The 22,070-nt window shown below is 33.8% G+C and overlaps 1 protein-coding gene across 1 annotated transcript; it reads right to left on the bottom strand.

Moving 5' to 3' along the window:
- Positions 1-405: 405 nt before the first annotated feature.
- On the bottom strand, positions 406-20,113 carry LOC128985296 (uncharacterized). Its single transcript, XM_054404687.1, has 5 exons — positions 20,089-20,113; positions 19,393-19,598; positions 17,243-19,077; positions 1,514-1,683; positions 406-572 (listed from the first exon to the last, which is right to left on the bottom strand). Exons 1-5 carry the CDS (start codon positions 20,111-20,113, stop codon positions 406-408), a joined length of 2,403 nt encoding a protein of 800 aa, XP_054260662.1.
- Positions 20,114-22,070: the final 1,957 nt, after the last annotated feature.

Raw genomic sequence — 22,070 nt, 5'->3', positions numbered from 1 at the left:
ACAACTAATGATTATATCAACAATTTTTTTGTCAATTTATCACAATTTACAAAGATGGCTGGTGATTAAATCTTCTGTAAAACTCTTGATCCACATCACTGATTGATTTTTTAAATTCTGTCCACTTGTCAACATCTAGCGAAACGCTTTCTCTCCCATTTGGTGTGTATACACTAATGATTATTTTTGTTTCCAATTGGTCATTTTTGAATTGAATTTTCATATCATTTGTTATAATAAATTCTTCGTGAAATTCCATATTTACTGCTATAGACATTTCCACACAGTCGGATATCAAAGTATACTGAAAGCATACAAACTTGAAACATGGCTTTTATACCAAGAATTCTGTCTAGCCAAACAAAATCCTCAATTGGTTTTCAACTATATCACTCTGGCTGTTAGTCACTTTTGAAACTTGGATTGGACGATTAACAACGTTTGGGCTAACATCGCTAGATTGAGCTTTGTACCACCTGTCATCTCCAGTCGTCCAAGTAGATGATGACACGAACCCACTCTGTTCACGATTCCTATCTCCACCCATGCGTTCATAATTGCGTTGATGTGGTCTGGAAAAATCCAAAGTAAGGTTGGCTCTGTTGGCATTTGAAGAGCCAAGAGATGAATTTGGCCGTTCTTGATTAGGTCCAGACATTGTACTAGATCAATGGACACACTAAGACTGAATTCATTAGGTTGGCTATATGACATAAAATACAAGGCAGTCTGTAGAAGTCATGCTGGCTCAGTGGTAACGTCTTAGCTTTGTAAATAGTGAGTGTTAGGGAAACTAAAAAAAATCCCATTGAGGCAGCATGACTTCTTTTTGCCACACTTTTAAAACACTAATTATGAAAATCTAGTATTTCATCTAGTTCACTGTTTTACCAACAGATAGAGCGCGAATAGCTGCTAGTACACATCGACAGACTTGATCACGCGCGCAAAAGGAGATAAAGAAGTGTAAACAACAATGGCGGACGATGTAAACAGACGCGGCGACCCGCGGGTCGGGGAATACCCGATAACGGATAACGCCGGAATGCGATATCTTTTATCTAATTGTTTTTTAATTGGGGTCAATTGGGGTTAAATGTTTGATTGGCGCTATCGGCTGATTACTGGAGGTCAGGGGTCAAGGATTGTAAACAATAACACAAGGTATGGCCTTACCTTCGGTCCCAGACCCCGTGTACTACACTACTAACATCAGCCCTAGAGATAACGACTGAGAGAATATTACTTAGAACCAAGTCTAAGGTAACCCTGCTACAATTAACAATATCGTTCAACGAGACAAAATTGTAAAATGATGCAAAGTTATAATAATCTCTTGCAATACCACTACCAGACATAAAATCATATTCGGGACCAGTTATTTCAGGTATATTAAAATCACCAATAACTAAACATTGATTGAAGGCTAAATCACCTAACAACTCGAAAGATGAGAAATAATCTTTATAAATAGATGCGGTACTTTGAGGTTGTATATATGCTAAATGTATACAAAGTAGGAAATTAGATAAAGGTACGCGCACTACAAGTGAGAGAGAGTCGATGCTGACTGGCAGCAGGTGGTCAGCTACAGTCAGCTGTGTGGCCTGCAGCCGACGGTGAACCGCCAACAATACACCACCTCCACGCGACTTGCCTGTGCCTACTGTATCTCTGTCATGCCTAAAAATAATGTACCTATCATCCAACAACTCGCTGTTATTTATACCTTCTGTTAACCAAGTTTCTGTCAAGGCTATTATATCAAAGTTTTCATTTAAGGCTGATAAAAACAGGTCCTCAGTTTTGGTACGAACACCTCGGACATTCTGATAATAAATAGTTATTTCACTAATGGAGTCACTCATTAGTTATATATATGCAGTATAACAGTAATGAATATGTTCAGTGTGTTAATAAAATACTCTATTACATAAATACCTTCTTGTTTTTTAGCTCCAAAACAAGAAATACAATATTTTTTGTGCCAGACTAAAGAAAATGCATCGTTTATCCAATGTTGTATATCATTTTTCAATCGAAATACGGATGATAAGTTAAATTATTTTGAATGAACTTGTTTATTTATCCTATTCAGAGAGTGATTTGTTCAAAATAGTGCACATTATTATGTATCTAAGGGTTTATATGTTTATGATATACAAAATAATATAGCAATGAGAACTTTCTTGACTAAACTCTTGACCAAACTTCCCTATCCAAACTGTAATAGAAAGTTACCTTTTTAAAGATATATTGAATATAAGATTGGTATATAAGCTCTAGGAGAAAAAAGGTAGCCGTTAACGTAAACATATTTCCGTTGATTGGATAGCTTTGGCATAAAACTGTTATTTTTATCGTTAAAGGTTGTTTGTATGTATATTAATACCAACAAATGAATAAATGGATAATAATAATTACTCTATCCTACCACAAGAATGCAATCAGGCACAATCACTATTGCTACCTTCTCCCAACCACTACAAACTAACCAAGGTGCATAATATAACGAATAATTATAGTTTATGTTTAATCAATTAAGTAATTGACTGTTAGCTATCTACCTACAATTTATTGATCGTAGTTGGTATCTTTGCCTGTTTAAAACATTAATTTAGCAAAAATCAATGTCCTCTGCAAGTGTAACAAATTTATAATTTTAATTTAATTCTTCAAAAGATAGAAACATCTTTGGAAAAAATATTTTCTTACATAAAATGGTTAAGAAAAAGGTAAGAGTTTTCGGAGGATCCAAAAATGTTCCACAGCTGTTGGTTTCTTGGTTGTTCAAATTTACCTTTACCTCATTTAGTTTTTTTTTTTTTTTTTTTTTTTTTTTTTTTTTTTTTGAACTTAATGTTCTATTAAGTTGAGTTCATACTTTTTAATGTTTGCAATGAGTTATTAGTATATTTGTTGTGTACTTCAATGACACTCAAAATGTGTTGTACAAAAACATACTAATTTCCTCGCTTTCAAATTTAAATTTCAAAATAAATAGTAACGAAAAAACAATGCTATATCGTTTTACCAAATATCTAAATAATTCTTAGCTCCAATTATTTAGTTATATAAAATTAAGTGTTTTTTTTTATATAATTTAGTGTCTTTTTATAATATAAAGTGGATATCCCAAGGGAACTATTTAGCAAAATAAAGCTCACGAATAGCTAAAAACCAATATTAAAATTCGCAAAGAAAATAAATATCGAGAAATAGTAGACCTACTTTTTTAAAAGGTAAAGTTGAGAAAAGTGCACCATTTTTGCAGAAAGTGAAATGTTTCTCATTGTGCTAAAGAAGATGATTCTTTTATCTCTTTTATTGTGATGGGGCGACACTGATATTAAAATCAATAGATCAAAAGGGGTTCTTCATTAGGGGATTTACAGTTTATGAATCTCAAAATAAATGTCACTCATCACTGGAGAAGAACCTTAAAACCAGTGAGTGCCAGTTTAGCAAGACAAACGTTTTCCGGAGGATTTGGAAATTATTTAAGTAGCCCTACGAATCAATATTCAATAACGTATGAATAGTTACCTTCAATACATTTTAGTCGTCAAAATAGACTTTCATTCCTATTTTGAAAATAGAACATTTTCAGTTGTAATTCCTCCGTGTATTTTAATGTTATTAACGTTAATGTGCATTAAACAGTTTGACGTGAAAGTTACATTTAACACCGCAAAACTCAGATTTCTCATAGACCGCCATCTTACAGTTATGTATTAGAATTAAAAACAGTAAAATACTAATTCTATTGAATATGTAATACACAATTAACTATAGCCTCTAAATAACGTATTGTAACACGTCTTAAACATTGGTTTCTTAGATAAAAATACCTTGCAAGGCATTTACTGACTGACTAAAACACAATTATTTAGAATTAGGTAATTTAATAGTAAAACATTATTTTGTTGTTAGTTAATAGATTCTCATTGTGAAACAGTTATTTTTGTGTTCTAAACATAAAAATGGTTGTATATGTTTCTATAAACTTAAAATGTAGGGATCATTTGAGTGGAATGAATCCAACAATGTTCGGACCAGATATTAATATGTCAATAAATTGAGCGTAAACATGGGGGATTATGCAAACGAGTGTCTGATCAATTAAATCTGTCTCAAATGATTAATGGATTTTATAATCTCAGAGAAAGGTTGATTATTACTCTTCGTATAATTTAATTGTAGTCGTGTTATATATTGTGGGAAACATCAAAAATGTGCAGATTATGAATTAAAGTTTTAATTGTAGCTATAAAATGCGATGTAACTTTAAATTATGAATTATATTATTTTAAGGTTCATATTTTGTCTTAGACTGGTATAGGCTACATTCACTTGAAGGTTGATTTCGAGCTAACTAGTGGAGGTATAGTGAACGACCAAAAACGTCAAAGAATTTTTACAATAATGAGAAATATAAACAATGTCTATGTACCTGATGTTTGAAAAATCGTATAACCCAATAATAAGGCGTATGCAGTTTCTACATCTCGCTATCTATACGCTATAGCACCTACATAGGCTCAGTGTTAGTTATACAATTTTGATTTTTAATAAAATATTTACTTTGATTGTTTTCTTTTTAATGCATCAAGGCTTAATTCCGATCCTATATCCATAATTTGAACTAAGAAGACTAGTGGTTATAAAATGTCATATCGTGACTATATAAATAAATTTTAATTCAAAAATAATTTCGAAAACATATAAATGATCAAAATATAAAATATATTTGCAAGACAGCAAATTAAAGAGTATCACTTAAAACGGGTTTTAAATATATCATGCATCAAGCCTCGGTAGGCTTCTACCAACAAGGGACAAACCAACATAACAAGCGAATTAACGATTGATAAAAAAAATGTGTTTTTCTCTATTAGTATAATTAAGCGTATACAATTCTCACTCGAATCAAAAATACAGTGAACTATTTATACATAATTTTTATTCATATGATTTGTTGAGTTCCTCATCTACACTTTGTTTCGTTTGATTGAATATCCTAACTTGATAACACCTTAAAGTTCTGCATTTTAACAATGTGAAAACATCTTTTCATTAGTTTTTCTACTATATGCATTTAAATAAAACTAGAGACTAAACATTCAGATTGAACCATCTTTGAACTTTTTTTTTCTACATCACCTGAATATTATTGCATAAATACCTGTCTAAATACCATTACGTGTCTTACGTGTTTTCCATTGCGTGTTAAATATAAGTCACTTACCCAAAGAACGTAGGCCTAAGTACAGGCCTACGAAACAAAAAGCTGAACAGGAATAAAACTTGTAGACAGGAAAAGTCTTTGGGATTACAGTATTCAATTATATTTAGTGTTTGTCATGCATGAAAATAAAGAAATCTAAATTTAAATTTTCTCATGGTATGGCTCAATGCAGATTCAATCTTTAATACTGAATATTATAAGGAGTTATTAAACGAAACGGGCTTGATTTGTTGGTAGCTATTAAGTTAAAGTTATAAATATAATTTCTTATTTAATTCATATCGCATGGTCAATTAAAACCACATTTTATTCCCTTTTCCATGTAGACTATTGTGACTTACCAAAGTAAATAAAGGCTAGGCAATTTTTAATTCCAATGTTGTTACACATATATAATCCATTTTTATATAAAGATTATTTAACTTTTCGAGTACCGTGTCTTTACAAACTTTGAAAACAGTGAAAAAAAACAGTGAAACAATTTCTCTTCTTTTTTCCTGAGAATCTTTCATTATTGTGGCTGAGGAATGTCAGAGGCTAAGTCAATAGAGCGAACGTCAATAAAGTCAAGACAGTAATATTGACGTCAATTGTCTTCGTTCCTTTACAACAACATTTACTAGAACATTTATTTAACTTGATAAACAACGAAATTGAGTTTGTCTAATGGGCTACTTAGTTTTTTATTTAGTTTGGTAAATGGGCTTCTTTGTATTTTATTTCAAGTAAATTTCAACGGTAAAATAGTTTTGTCGTAATTTCATCACAGTAAATTTTTTGTTATTGCGTTATAATCTTTTCCTTTAATTTATTTCCTTTTGTAAACGAACTTTTTGTAATATCACGGTAGAAATCAGTGTATGCGTAAAGAACAGATATTAGATTTTTATATTGTATCACATCATAAACATGACCTCGCTGATACATAATAATACATAACAAAATCGTATTTAGTTAACAATGTAACAAGAGAAAACTAATAAGCCTGCAGTTATTGCTAAGACTATAAACTACAATAAATTCCTATCTCCAACCTCAGACATTTAAACACATCAATACAGCACACGAAAACAATACAATACACAATAGAACAATACATACACAACAATACATGTATAGAACAATACATGGCAATACAGTATGTGGTCACTTGGTAATTATCTCTTGGGTAGATATATAATATACTTATTATTTCGGCCTGTATGAAGGGTATTTTGTATTTCATCCAGTAATCATTTTCTACAGAACTGTTTGGTATGTCTATAATTTAATTATTATCTCCTAATATTACATTTTTAGTTCTGAAAAGAAACCATATGCCCAATCTATTAAGCCCTGAAATTTAGATTGCATAACTGTTTCAGTTTTAAGGCACAATACTGTTAAAAGTGACAATTTTAGTGAATTTTAACAATAATTACAAAGTGTATGCTTTGCTTTCAAGTAAGATAAACAATAAATCATAATTGGAAAATAAAATAATTTAAACGGATTAACCTTAAACCAAAACGTTATGTGTGTGTAACAATCAGTATTTGTTATTATATTATATATATTATATTAAGATTATATTACTGATATAAAACATAATGTTATTGCCGAAACAAATTAATTAAGGAAATAAATAAAAAAACAACCAAGTATTCTGTACATAAGATTTTTTCGAAATTTGTATTATTTTACGATTATCTTTGACGAAGCCTCATATTAATTATGTGATAGTTAAAAGTATTTTAATTACAACAATAGGTACATCGTAACATTTTACTCTAAAATAAGTTAAATACATATTTCTTCTACAAAATGATAACTAGTTATGATAATTTACAAGATCTTTGTCGTAGAAGTAACCTACTCAGCAACAAAGTGCACTTTTTATAATATAATCTAAACGTTTTGTTATAGAAAAACAATAAAACTGACTTAAAAGGAACCAATAATTTAACTATATATTACAGCATCCACAGATTCGCATGCTTGGATATAAAAAATACTAGTCAATATTTTAATTCCACGTGTTTCAATTATTTCTATTTGTACAAAAGAGATACAGTACGTTTTGAACATTGGTTACATTGTGAGAAGAAAAATCAACCTCGCGCATGACGTGAGATGTCAATTTTCAATGATTCTGTCATTTAAGCATTTCACTTTTATCCAAATTGGATGTTTTCCCTGGATGACATGCAAACTGAATTTTTCAACTGACACAATAAATATGTTCAGTGTGTTAATGAAATACTCTATTACATACTATAATACCTTCTTGTTTTTTAGCTCTAAAACAAGAAATACAATATTTTTTGTGCCAGATACTCTAAAGAAAATGCATCGTTTATCCAATGTTGTATATCATTTTTTAATCGAAATATGGATGATAAGTTAAATTATGAACTTGTTTATTTATCTTACCCAAAAGTTGGTTTGATCAAAATAGCGCAGAGTATTCTGTGGCTAAGGGTTTATATTTTTATGACATACAAAATAAAACAACTCAATCACATTTCAGTCTCTATTTCTTCAAAACAAAACCACTTCTAACAAAATTAAGGCATCTATTTCTGTTATAACTGTTGTTCAAACTATTTTCCTCGTGTTTCCTCTTTGATAATTACATTTTGAGTTTAGCAATTAATAACAACATACTGAAACTCAAACAATCTATACTATTATATAGTGAACTGACTGGGCTTACATTTTACAAAAATATAGCTACCATACCAATGACCATTATAGGACTTTCACACTTCGATACTGACTGTGTGCTTTGCCCCTTTAGCTTTAAAAGTTCTGAGGTGAGGATTTTAAAAGTAAATATTGATTGGTCTCCATGGCTGCCATGAGAACACATACAATGTTTGCAGTTTGCTATGCCACCCAAATGTAAACAAGCTGAACTTTCAAACCACATTAATTCACAATTCCACAGCTGGTTTATAAATAGGCATATAATATTCTCTACAATCATGTGACATGTTTATTTATTCTTATATTTGATGGTTCATTAATTATTGATTTTATGAAATAAGTGAGATTGTATATCTGTTGCTGTATCAAACCCTAATTAATTATTTAAAATTTTGCTAATAAGAATGATTGTATTGAAAGACTTTGGTGTAAAAAATAGTGAAATTATAAAGTTCACATTTACTTGAATCATTTTAAAATTTGTGAACACTTAACATGTGTTTAGAGTAGGGTACCTTAAAAATTGAAACTTTTCTCAAGGAGATATTATCATTAATTGTATATTTTTGCCATTTTAAAAAAGAAATATTGTTCACACCATTTGCCTTTTCACAAATGTTTAAATCATAATTTCATATTACTATGTAATTATGATTTAATGTACTATGTAAATATTATTGTTTGTCTTTGTTTGGTTTTATCATTTAAAAGTAAGTAGCTTTGAGTTTTTCATTTGTTTTATTATTTGAAAATGTTTTTTTTATCTAATTAGTAAGTTAATAGTTTTTGATAGGTACATTTACTGGAATTTAATCTCATGTTACTCTTTTGTTCATGTCAGATTTCAAAAAGCACTATTTAAACATACATCAATCCCGGACGATGGACGGGTCCTCTGCTAGTTAAAGATAGCTTAACTTTGCCATACATTTATCATTAGCGTGCTATAGGCTACTTTCCTGAGAGATAATATTTAGTTGCTTTAGACTTGCAGACAGCAACTGTCGTTTTTACTCGACTTCAATTGTATTTGGTGTGCGTCCCGCGTGAAATTAGAAAAGCTCAATTCCTCGTTTCTCACCGGCCTAACGTCTGCAGCTGATTTTATTATGATTTTAGAGGTGGTTTTTGTTTGGAATTTATAAACTCTTAGTTGAAGTAGTTGTATGTGACGCTGTATTAACCAGAATTTAGCATCAACTACAGTTTAAGAAAAACTGCTCATGTTAGTGGAAATATTTTTTCGTTCATTATTAACATTCGTTTTCTAAATTTATATCGTTAAAATATTTTACATGTAAGTTGTATTTGTTAGTTCGGGCTTTAAAATTTAAAACCTTTGACCTTGTAAAATATTTTTTAAAGGCTATATAAAATCGTGTCAAGCTCTGTCAAATATGTAAATATGTTAAAATATATCCCTTATTTATCTTTGAAAGTGTTCTTCACCCCAAAGTCATTTTTCTTTCAACTGACATCATGCTCGTAAAATGATTAAATACATATTTTTCAGCTTTTAAAAAGCAATACATCGTCTGTATGTTAAGTTCAAATAGTTGCTCAGACCGTGCTTTGCAGCCGGATGAGAATAGAGAAAATAATTAATGATTATCTTTGACTCTACTGTAAAAATAGCTACATACCCACCACTAATTATAGAGCCAATACCTATATTTTAATGATGATCTCCTTGGGTTATGAACTTAGGTTTATTGATAGCAGAATTTTGATACTGAGATAGACAGCCTGTCTATTCTGGCATGATTAAAAAAGCTAGTAAACAAGAATTATGTATTGTACACCATCGCACTCTATCGATGACCTACTTGAATTGTATTATTTTATATTTTAATTCTGGTTACAACTGTACATGGGGATAAAATGTTTACTTTCTAAGAAGTAAACATGATGAAAGCGGAGCTTTCATCCGTACCCTACTGTCGTCGTACTATATGTTAAAACCATAGTAGTATACAATAATATTTTAGTTTCAAATAATTTATATTCGTATCTTAAACGTCAATCCAGTTTCGTAATTTAGAATGACTACTTAAATTTATGAGTGAATCTATCAGTGGACGCTACTGGCTGAAGAACTTTACAGGCACGACTATATCGTAGCTTGGAAACTTAAGGAACTCTAAGATTCCAGCCGATCAGAGGCTTCAAAAGAAAAGGTTTAAACCATGAATTAGGATTTAACTCGTCTCAAGTGTGTACATGAAGATGATAACTGATCGTTAGTTTAAATATATTTCAATAAATAATGTTTTACCTGAATTAATCCGTACTATCACTGGTAACTGTAGACATCCGTTAAATTAACCAAAAGGAAGTCAAGGTACTGTAGTCGTATTTTCCTCGACTCGCGGATCATTTAACAGTTCAGTGCTGCGTGATGGACTCAGAATTGCAAGGGAGAATTTTCTAATTTTCCGCAATCCAAGTCTGATTCGTAATCGTTGCGTGTGTTTCTAGAAACTGATTCTACAAGGTTAGGAGGGAGAAGTATCATTGGTTGAGCCACTAACAAAGTGGCAGTCGAAACCCACAGGATTCTAAATGCATTTAAATACATCCAATGAGGCTTATGAAGTTTCAAAAGACTTATCATTAGGCCTACTAATAAGTTCTGTATTAGTAACAAAATCGGCAATACTACAAACGTAAACGCAGGTTTGATCTATAAACTAAAACCTGGGCAACGCCATCAGAGAATGAAAGATAAATTACGTAATTTAATAAACTAAAGGTCGCCCAGTGGTAGAAAACTTAACTAAAAATATTATGTAATGCACAGACGTACATTTGACCCCAAGCTGTAAAGAAAACATGCGATTGAAATTTCTTCCATTTGTGTTGATTTTCTGTTTTATCTTGTTGTTATTTAGTCACCAGCATGGCAATATATGAGGCCAATATATTTTTTTTAATTTTAAATCAATTTTTGCGCTTTTTTGCCTATTTTAATTTATAAAGTGATTCTGCACATCTAAAGGAAAATATATTTCTAACAGTATGCATAGGTTTTCCCTGTGGTGCACACTGAGCTGATCAAAAAGGGTTTAAAAAACAAACTTGCCTATTAATTGAGCGGAGCGAGCGAAGCGAGCGTAGCTCTTTGGGATCAACTTCAATGCAACAAATAAAGCAACATCACTCAATAATGGCAGAACACATTTCAGCCAAACTTAACAAGATTACTTAGACTAATAGTGAGATGGTTAATAAACAAACAAATTTCAATTAGATAATGCTAATGCAATTTAAAACGAACTTAAAATTTCAAAATTTTAACATTAGGCTTATGGGACTAAAGTAGCCATATGGCAGTTTTTTGTTTACAAGAACAATGTAAACAAGAGAACCATAAGGTATTTCTGAACTTTCTAGACTTTTTCTTTTAAACGTTTTTAAAACCATTCCTATGATTTCAATAAACAAGAAAATGCCGTTAAAACATTTTTTTAAGGCGCGGAATTCACTGAAAATCGAGAAAATATACGGAACTACTTCTCAATGCGTGGAGCATAAACAAGGAGCGGAGGGATACGGACCAGTGACTACTTTCTTGGGAACCTATTTCTGTTGCCAGCTGATTAGAAACAGCCAATGTTAGAAATCAGGATTTAATAAGCGATATATCAAACCGCATCGAAATCGATATTTAATCCGATAATACATCACAGGTTATATTATGTTGAATTACATCGACGGTGCAGTAAGTTATTACACTTATTAATAAAACGCAGATTTAACACTCATCTAATTTAGGCATGTGAGGAAGGTAGGTCGGGGTTTATGAGTATTCCTGACTACATTAAGTGTTTTGAAGTAAGGTTAGATTAGGGAGGTAAAGTGTAGGTTATAAGTAGGTGATCGGGTTGTTTATTTGTGTTGCACCAAATAAACTGATAATATTTTCCTGGTCACAACTACCATAATGCACTTTTGGAAGAGGTATCTGAATAACAAGATGTAGTAAAAACAAATCTGAATGATTATAATTTTAATCAATAAAACAAGCATTAGTACATCTATTGACTTTTTTTCATTTAGTTACTTATACAAATATCAAATCACATTTGTTCCGCTCAACTGGCTTTCACCTCTCTGAAAGCAAGCCTAGTATACAGATTAGTCTAAAATGAAGAATAAGTTTCAAAAAACTTTTTAATTAGAAGCTTGACGAGCTATTGAGTTCGTCGGGAAATTATATGCAATTATTGCCAGCCATAGCTTTTATGACTGGCGAATCGAAAATCACGAATCATTTAAGAAACAACAAACCTGACTGGTCTGTCATTTAAAATCTGAATGTAACGCAGTTTATTGGAGGGTTTTATAACATTTGAAACAGATGCTGGAACAATAATCTGCCGTGGCTGGTGCGGTTCATTGAATTCGTATTACACTGTTTTTGTGCATTGTGCTTCAGTAGCGAAATAAGTTACATAGAACTTATCACTGTTTCACATTGTACAACATTTAAATATTTTTACAGTAAATAATTAGTTAAAACTAAAATAAAACAAATATTTCTGTAGTCTGTCATATTGGTTAGGAAACCCAAATGTTTTGTGTATTAATTTGTGTATGATACTTAAAGTGAATATCATATCTTTAGCGTGAGGTTTGACACACTCAAAAATTTTAGATTCGAGATTGTGTCGAAAAATAAAATGTGGTATGAAACCTTTTACATACATGCTTTACTCATCACAGTAACATTACATATGAAATACATACCGTTTCAACTGGAGCAAGAGTATACTTTCTCCTAGAGTATAAATTTTCGCTTCGTTGGACCAGTGCGTGACGATTGTACCAACGAAATCGTGACAAACTTGGAAGTCTCTCTTACACATTTCAATGGCGAGTTGCGGATGGACAAAGTTAAGAAGTTTCATATCAGTAAAATGAACAAAAGGTATTTATTGTGTTTCATCACACTTAAGTAAAATTTTGTAATTGGTAGTCATACCAATTAAAATAACAGATTTTTTATCCTCACTCCGCTGAATCGGTGATTCTGTCTATCAGCTACACAGGTAGCATAAACAATTAATAAGGTTAAATTGATTTTTGCATCCTTTTTTGTGGTGTATCCGGACCAAATTGAGTGGCAATTAAATAAAAAGGTTAAAATGCCTGATTCAAGCCTTGTTAGTTTTCTTGGAAAATGTCTTACAAACCCTTGGATCACAAGGTGGCAATCAGGCATTTTAACCGTTTTATTTTATTGATTTTTCCTACCAACATTTAAAACTGTGGCAAGTATATTTACCTTATGAAAAATCTAGGAAAGCTGTGATTGATTGGGAAATAATCTGGACTTTTATTATAGTGAACCAAATCAGTAAGTCAAAGTAATTAAATCGATGCAGTTCATGTCTAATTTGACGCAAACAGATACAATAATTATCTCAATTAATTATTCCATCTTCTGGTTTAGTTAATCATTTATTGACCATCCCCTAACCTCGATTTTTACGTTTAAATAGCTGGGGTTGAGGTAAGGAAGTTATTTATAAGAAAGGAACTCTAATACAATAGTTCTCGTTTTGCTGTGGATGTTTTAATACTGTTAAATATTTCATTGAATAAATCTTTGATTAACAAAACTCTTTTAATATTAAAGCATAAAAGTTTCTTGATACAGTGATGCAAATAGCAATTGACAAAGCTTTTGCAAACGAATTTTATTACAGAAATATTATAAGGAATTTCATATTTTATCACAAGGTGTTAGTTTTAAATTAAACAAAACTTCGATAAGACTACTAACAGTTCCTTACTGTCACATACACATTTATGATTGATGAGTATTTTCTTATAAACAATACAAAACTAAATAGACCGTTAAGGTTTGTGTAAATTGTTATTGTGTATAATGTAATTCAGATCCCTCACAGATTCATTGATGTGTACAATCTATTTGAGGTATTATAAAAAAATAAAATAAAAATGCATGTGCAAATTATTTCATTTCACTACTGTAATTTTGATCAAAGACGTAATGTACTTATAAGAACGTACAGTTCTGAAATAAAATATTGATAGTAAAAAATCGTGTATACAAAACGTCCACTAGGTGTGTTTGAAGCCAACAGTTGTAATTATATAAATAAAACATACCACTTAAATTAATTTTATCCAGGGTTAAAATAAAAGTATAACATATTTTGCAATATCCTATATCTATAGTTGTGTGTTTCCTCTGTCCGAAACTAACGATAAACCAACTGTAACATAATATCGCGTTACTCCGGACTAGAGCTCGTCTGTTCGGATAACCGGGGTATTAACTTGTCACATGTTGAGTGGGACGATGATTAATGATGAAACAATAATGTACACTTGTACAGTCCAGTGTTGCTGGATATGTGTAGAGGTGAAATTAAGTATGCGATTGTTGACATTCTACGATGATCATATACGACGATATACGATAATCATATATGTCTTTAACAGACTAACGTGTAGCATATTTTGTTGCAGATCTCAAGCTTAGTGGTTTTACGAAATTCAATTACAAGGTTGGTCACGATTCCCTTTTATCGATTCATAACTTGAAGGTAACAGCAAGAGTAGAACGTTCGACATGTTGTAGGATTATAGTAGCAACAGCTGTCAACACCCAGCGACAAGCTACAATCGGGGATGGATTCTGGTTAGGTTTCAGTACTGCATCTTATTTTAATGATGGTAAGCTGTATAGAGCACGTAGGAAATTTAATTAGTAGTTTACGCAACAATTGCGTTAATTAGTCTTTACGACACGAGTAGAAAATTTAAATCAAAATCTTCTACGAGTGTAGAAGTAAAATGACATAGGTAAAGTAGTGAACGCAACTCGCGTAATAGTAGTTTACGCAACGATTGCGTTAAGTTAGTCTTTACGACAAGAGTAGAAAATTTAAGGCACGAGCCTTGGCGAGTGCCTTAATAACTTCTACGAGTGTCGTAAAGACTATTAACGCGAGTTGCGTACACTACTTTACCTACGACAGTTTTTTTTAAGTACTAACAATCTGGTTTTTAATTAGTAACAATCATTACTCATAACTTCTTAGAGAGGTTATGTTTTCGTTGATTGTCATTACCACTGAAAGTGATGCAACGACTTATTGTATAATCAGCTGATTTCATGTAATTACGTGTTTGTAAAATTTCATTAAATAATACGTTACGATTTTTTCACCACACTATAATGTTTTTTGGCTTTATTACATACGTTAATTGGTGGCTGAAAGTTACGTTTTGCTGGCCATGCCAGCTGTCATCTTAATTTGGGGACCGAGCAGGTTTTTAAAGGCCGGGGCCGCAAAATCAGCTGTCCGCTTACTTACTTAAAATTCGAATTTGTGGTCCACAACGAGTTGGGTGAAACAATGGAACAAGAGGTTTTCAAAATAAACCAGAAGAACATTTTCATTTATCAATCAAACCTTATTTTGTTTCGTCCATTTAATGAATTGCTGGTATGTATTTTTATACATTTGTTTCGATTTTGGTGGCAAAAGATTAGCACAAACAGTTTGTGCTCTCATTTTCATATCGTCAACATCACTTTCACTAAAACTGAAATTTTTAAATCAGTTTAATCTACCTTCCTTTAACCACCAACTTAGGTTAAAATTACGCGAGTATCAACAGGAACAAGACAGACCAACAATTAAAATTGTCAACTGATCAGCTGATTAGCTGATTAGTTGACGTTCGAAGCATTACAATTTTACTTTTTTTTCTCTCAATCCTTGAATCTCATTGGTCCGTTACCCGTGTTGTTATGAGAAAAAGTATGCTGTTGTGAAATGAAACTATGCTGTTATGAAAGTAAACAGCTGTTAAGGGAAACTTTTCAATTCTAAGAACTGAACTGAAATGGCTACTTTAAAAAACGGTCGTAGGTAAATAGTGTTACCGACACTCGTAGAAGTTGTTAAGGCACTCCGCCAAGGTTCGTACCTGTAATTTTCTACTCGTGTCGTTTACATTATCTTTACGTAATCGGTGCGTAAACTACTATAAGAACTGAACTGAAAAGGCCACTTAAGAAAACGGTCGCAGGTAAAATAAATTCCCCAGTCTTAAAACAGCTGTTAAGTTGGACAGATACTCGTACAAGTTTTTTTTTTTTTTTTTTTTACTCGTACAAGTTATTGAATTGACATATGGATTATTTTATTATGCAATTCGTTGAGGCTAATCCTCTCAACCTAATGGTTTGATTCAATGACTTATGAATTATAGTAGTAATATGTTTAATTTCTTTTGTCTTCATGTTCCCAATATCTATCTAACTCTCCTACCAAAACATATCGTTATAGTGCAATATAACAATAACATGTAAGCAAGTGTGTGTAAAGTAACTTTCTCTCCATTCTGATACATTCAGATGAGGCAAAAACTAACAAATGTATTCCACGTGTACAATTGTATATTATATCCATTAGGCTAAGCCTAACTCGTACTAACTCCTTATTTATTAACGTATTTAAAATTTTAAAGCCTTCTAATTCCCCACCGAAAATTCTGTTGGACTTGTTTCAACTGAGAATTTCAATCAGTTATTCGTAAATGACCAGTCAATCAAGGACTGCTGCTAATCACTCAGTAGTATATGAAGCCGATTAGGTTATCCCTAATCAGGTAATCAATTAGTTAATGTCTCATTAGCACTGGCTCTCATAGGCCTCATGTGTATGACGTATTGTGGTGTTGATCGTGTTGCATTGCAACAAATTATTGTTTGTAACACCTGTACTATTTTGTGATGATTATTTAGTTGCTTTTAAAATATAGCTTTAAATTAGGTGAGTAGGCCTATATCATACTAAAGAAAACGATTGTTTGAAAAAGATTTTTTGACTAGGTACTTTGAAATAAACTACAGTTTGAAAACTTTTACTGATTTAAACAGAGTATCCGTTAAAACTAGAATGTAGTTTTCACCGAAATACTGAACAAACATGTTTCATAGATTTTGTAAAAGTACAAATATAGAATAGTGAGTAATCCTTAAACACCCTGGATTAAAATCATTGTTAATGATATATAAATTAGGTAAGTATATACTTTAACTCTTGTGTACTTACTTACTTACTTACTCCTTCTTCATCTTTTACCCAAAATAGGGATAGATTGCGTCTCGTCAAAAATAAATAAAACATTTCTTATGCACGCACAAAAGAAAAAAAATTCTTCACAACGTGAACAACAGTTCAATATATAAAACAATATATATACATATATACAAGTTAAAAAAAGAAAAACTTCCAGGGATGATGGAAAGATGGCTACCGTATGTTTGCTATCTCCTTATCGGTCATGAACTCTGAGATGCTATAGTAGGCTCTCTCTTTCATTAGCGACATAAGCTTGTCCTTAAGATAACCTCTTTTCCAGTCCCTAACGGCCATCGGCAGTTTGTTGAAGAACTTAAGACCCTGAATTTGATAGGTAGCAGCTGTCTTAGAAAGCCTAACACGGGGAACATCCAGCATGTTTCTCTGCCTGGTGTTGTAGGAATGGACCATGGCACGGGATGTAAGGTCTCTATGTTTATCCCAAACATGAAGAAGGCACAGGAGTATGTAGTGACCAAAGACAGTAGGTATTCCCAGTCTCTTGAAAAGGGGCCTACCATGAGCCCGTCCGTCACTAAAGGTGATGATTCTTAAGGCCCTTTTCTGCATCGTGAGAATCTCCACTGTGCCTGGAGAATGTCCCCACAGAAGCAGTCCATATGTAACGTGGCAATGGAACAAGGCAAAGTAGACCATTTTCAGGTAGTCCTCAGTCACAAAAGATCTCAGCTTCAGAAGAAGGGCGCAGACACGAGAGAGTCTGTTTATAGTTTGGTCGATGTGCTGATCCCAACATAACTTATTGTTCAACACAATCCCCAAAAGCTTCACTTGGTTCTGGTCTACAGGAGGAATATGAGCCAGACTGCAGACCATCCTCTGGGTCTTGTCGGGGTTAAGCTGGAAACGGTTTGCTACAAACCAGGCTGAAGCGTTCCGCAGTCGAAGCTCCATATCTTCATTTATTTCCCGAAGATTTGAACCGGATGACAAGAGGGTGGTGTCGTCAGCAAAGAGGAGGGTACCGCCATCATCATCCAGGTCATTCATCATAATTATGAATAAAAGTGGTCCCAGAATGGATCCCTGAGGAACTCCATGTTCTACTGCTCTGCAAGAGGAGGAGGCACCTGCCAAAGTCACAAGCTGTGTACGATCTAGAAGGTAGGATCGAAGGGTAGATAGCACGACTCCGTCCAGCCCGTAGAAGGAGAGCTTCTTCAGGAGCACCTCATGAGACACAGTGTCGAAGGCACGGCTCAGATCGCAGAGAGTAAGCGCAGTAGAGCGATGGTCTTCAAAAGCAGCACTGACTCGTTCTGCCACTGCAGCTACAGCAGCAGCCGTAGATTTTCCACGGCGAAAACCAAATTGCATTTCAGTGAGCAGTCTGTTTCCCTCAAAGAAATTCTCCACCTGGGGTTTAATAACCGCCTCCATCACCTTACCAAAAACGGGTACTATAAAAATTGGCCTGTAGCTTGAAAGGCTTGTCATCTCCCCCTTCTTGAACACAGGAACAGTTTTCGAGACCTTCTGGCTATCGGAAAAAAACCCCATATCAAGACATTCATTAATACAAAAGGACAAGGGAGCAGCAATTTCATCAATAATTGTCTTGATGAGATTAGGGGACATACCATAGACATCCTGGCTGGTAGAGGGTTTGAAGCTTCCTACAATAGACTTGATGGATTCAGGAGTGGTAAGTCTCCAGGTATTGAATCGCAGGTTGTCTTGAGTCGGAACTCTGTCTGCCAACATGTCAACCGGATCGATTAAGCATGGGGGCAGGCGATCAACGATGTCCCTCACAGAATCGCAGAAAAAGTTGTTAAAGTCGTCCGGGCTGGCAAAAACAACCTCACGTTTGGGTGTTGTACGGTGGATATTCACAAGGTCCCAGGCAGCCTTGCACCTATTTGGGGCCTCCTCAATACACTTGGCATTATAAACTTTCTTGGCTAGCTCCACCCTTCCTTTGTACAGTTTCTTAAGAGCTAAGTACATCCTCCAAGTTGCGACCTCATTATCTTCCCTAAATCTATCCTTAAGGGCAAGCATATACTCCTTAAGATCCTTGAGTTCAGGGGTATATCAGTCTCCATATTTAACCTTGGGCTTTGGGCTTCTTGTCTTATTCTTAAAACTCCGCTCAGAAACTGGAAAGAAAGCACCAAAAATGTCCCGAAAAAACTCAAAAAACCGTTCAAAACTACACATCTCGCCTCTGGTTGACAGCACATTTCCCCATTGTACACTCGATAAAGAGTCCCTAAAAAAGTCAAGGGTGCGGGGATTTGAGATGCCTAGCCTAGTTCTACAAACATACGATGAGTGCCAAGAGGGCAAAGATTGACTCACCTCACTGTTCGGTTGACTGACGGACATTACCAGGGCTGCATGATCATTCCCACCCGGGTCCACAACTTTGGTCCCTCTCTCATCCACAGTGAAGTTGGTGGCGATGTTGTCGAGACAGGATGGTCCTCTCGTAGGTTCAGTGCAGGTTGTATAAAGACCAAAGGATTTTAGTAGTCCAATGACAGTCTTTGTTCTAGGTTCATCTCCTAGAAAGTTGACATTAAAATCACCAGCAACGATGAGTCTAGTTTTAAGATTTCGTGTAAGGAAAGACAAGCATCCCTCAAGTAACCTACAAAAATTTTTGAAGTTGCCGCTCGGTGAGTGGTACAGAGATACAACTACAGTATTTAAACACATAATATTTACCGCAACAACTTCAAAATCAATTTCCACACAGAAGGAGGATAAATCAATCTCCTCAATAATCAGAGTCTCCCTCGCATAAATGACCACCCCACCGCACCTTGAGTTAGCTCTACAAAAGATTTTAGCAAGCCTAAGGTCTGATAGCCTCCTATAGAAATCAACCTCGTCCGCTACAAGAAAGTGTTCAGATAAACACAACACGTCAATCATTTCTTCTTCGATAAGGATAGACAGTAGGGCTTGCTTTGATCTGATACTCTGTGCATTCCATTGGCCAATCTTATACGTGTTGTCAACCCTAACATGGCCCTGTTGGACAGAACCTACCTCTGGTTTCTTTGCGGCCTCGCATGCCCTAAAAAAGGGTTTGACTGCTTGGGTAGGCCTACAGATTTTAATGTGAAGTTTCGAATCAGTGCACCAGATGGCCAAAAAACAGGGCTCAGGACGTGATTTAACTGGTCAGAATGTAGGCCTATTTTGAAAGACCTATATGAACTGTATTTGGTTTTGAGTTCATAACAGTCAGCATCCGCTACACCCTGCCCACGCAAAAAGCTTAGAACACTATCAGCATTTTCTTCCACTGAGATTCTAGACAAGAAGAGCCATGATTTGTTCGATTTTGCCGTTAGTTTAGTCGACAGAGAGGTCTTAAGCCCTGAACTATCACTAGGCGTAGTCCCTATTATTACCTTCTCAAACTCAGTAGATTTACTTACATTTTGTACTCACATTTCTTTCAGATGGTTTTACAGCTGAGGGTATTCCTTTAAGCTTGTCCGCAAAAGATACAGTATTAGACACAGTTAATTATCTTCACTTTGAAGATCACTCAATTGCCCGAACACGGAAGGTTGTCGATCATTTAGGTTATCCGTCGTCAAGCAGACTTCATCATTTTCGACAGAAACAGGTATGGCAGTAGTATTTGCAGAGACCGGGAGAGCTGAAATTCCCTCCGACTTCTTCTTCTCACCGTTTCCAACTCCCTCGACTTGCCTGTTCGCAGGGTCTCTGGCCACCTTTTTCGGTGTAATGGGCGTCTGCACGCGAGGCCGACTCACACTAGTCATACTTTTAGTGGGGGCGGTTGGTATCTTAGCACTGGCACTAGATCTAGTAGCAGACGAAACTTTCGAAACTTCTGCTTGCTTGGATAGAGTCACATGGTTTTTTAACCTAGAAACAGTGTTCAACGGAGTATGATTCAGTGCAATTTGTTCCTTTTCTCCAGATTTACAGCCTATTTTATTGAGTATGTGTATATATTAATTGAGAATGTAAATATAACTCTACATTATTGACGTTTACATTTAGTTCTGGAGGTCTTAATGTATCCAATCCAATTCTGTCAATGTTGCAAATGATAGGATATTTACATTAAGCAATAGTACCTTTGACGATTGTTACAACTACACATATTAGGCCCATGTTAAATATCAGTTTTTTTTTTATCAAAATCGACGTAGTTGATGTGAGCCACCTACAGATTGTGCTGATCTAAATTAATAATTTCTGTAGAATACAAAGTCTTTTACAATTCAAGTTAATAAGACTTATTGCAGGCTATAGCAACTGTTATGACCCATCAACTTGGTTAGCAACAAAGGTATAAAAAGAATGTTAGACACTAGCGCTTTCTGTGACCTACACAATTATGTTCTCTTTTAATAAAAAAATAGGCAACAGTACTCTATGAACTCGATTTAATTTGTTTATTGGCTATTTTCGGATATGTTTTTGTATACATTATCTTTTACAGACTACAACATACAGCTGAAAGTTTCAAGAGCAACGAAAAGCTTATTTTAATCCATTTTCTAGATCCAACGGCCACAATTCATCATTCCTTAACCCATTAGATAAAATGAGACGGTTGATGCTCAGTCTGTAGTTATAACATTTCACCTGTCTATTTAACATCCCCTGGAGACAACCCCCTGACACACGTCTTACCTGCCTACTGTCTTACTGGGTGTGGATAAAGTATATTAGTTTGTTTTTTTGTTAAATTCGCAAACTAAAACTTTAAAAACAAAACTTTCCTAAGAGAGTGAGTTGAATTTAAATCCTTTACAAAAAAACTACTTTATATACTTAATACTACTGTATACTCTTTCTCTATCAAATGTGATTACTCAAATAATAAATCTACAGTAGTATTTCCACATCCTTAACCAGTAAATCATTTGTATAATTCTAAGCATTCTCGTGAAATGCGAGGAAGGCAATAATGGCACCAGTACCACAGACTGAATAGCTCTAATCGCTTACCGATACTGCCTTTCTACAATCATGACTAGACA

The sequence above is a fragment of the Macrosteles quadrilineatus genome, unplaced genomic scaffold, assembly GCF_028750875.1.
Source record: "Macrosteles quadrilineatus isolate MER2022 unplaced genomic scaffold, UCM_ALF_1.0 Scaffold_2__2_contigs__length_208266976, whole genome shotgun sequence".
NCBI classification, from domain to species: Eukaryota; Metazoa; Arthropoda; class Insecta; order Hemiptera; family Cicadellidae; genus Macrosteles; species Macrosteles quadrilineatus.
This window is presented reverse-complemented; position numbering and strand designations above follow the sequence as displayed.

Bases quoted from the DNA above. Each gene is read 5' to 3' on its own strand.
- LOC128985296 (XM_054404687.1), bottom strand. From the start codon at position 20,113: ATGCGAGGCCGCAAAGAAACCAGAG. The intron at 1,684-17,242 runs GTAGCCATCTTT...CATTATTTTTAG, and splicing joins AAGGAGATAGCAAACATACG to GCATGACAGAGATACAGTAG. The intron at 573-1,513 runs GTATACATTTAG...GGATTTTTCCAG, and splicing joins TTTATCTAATTTCCTACTTT to ACCACATCAACGCAATTATG.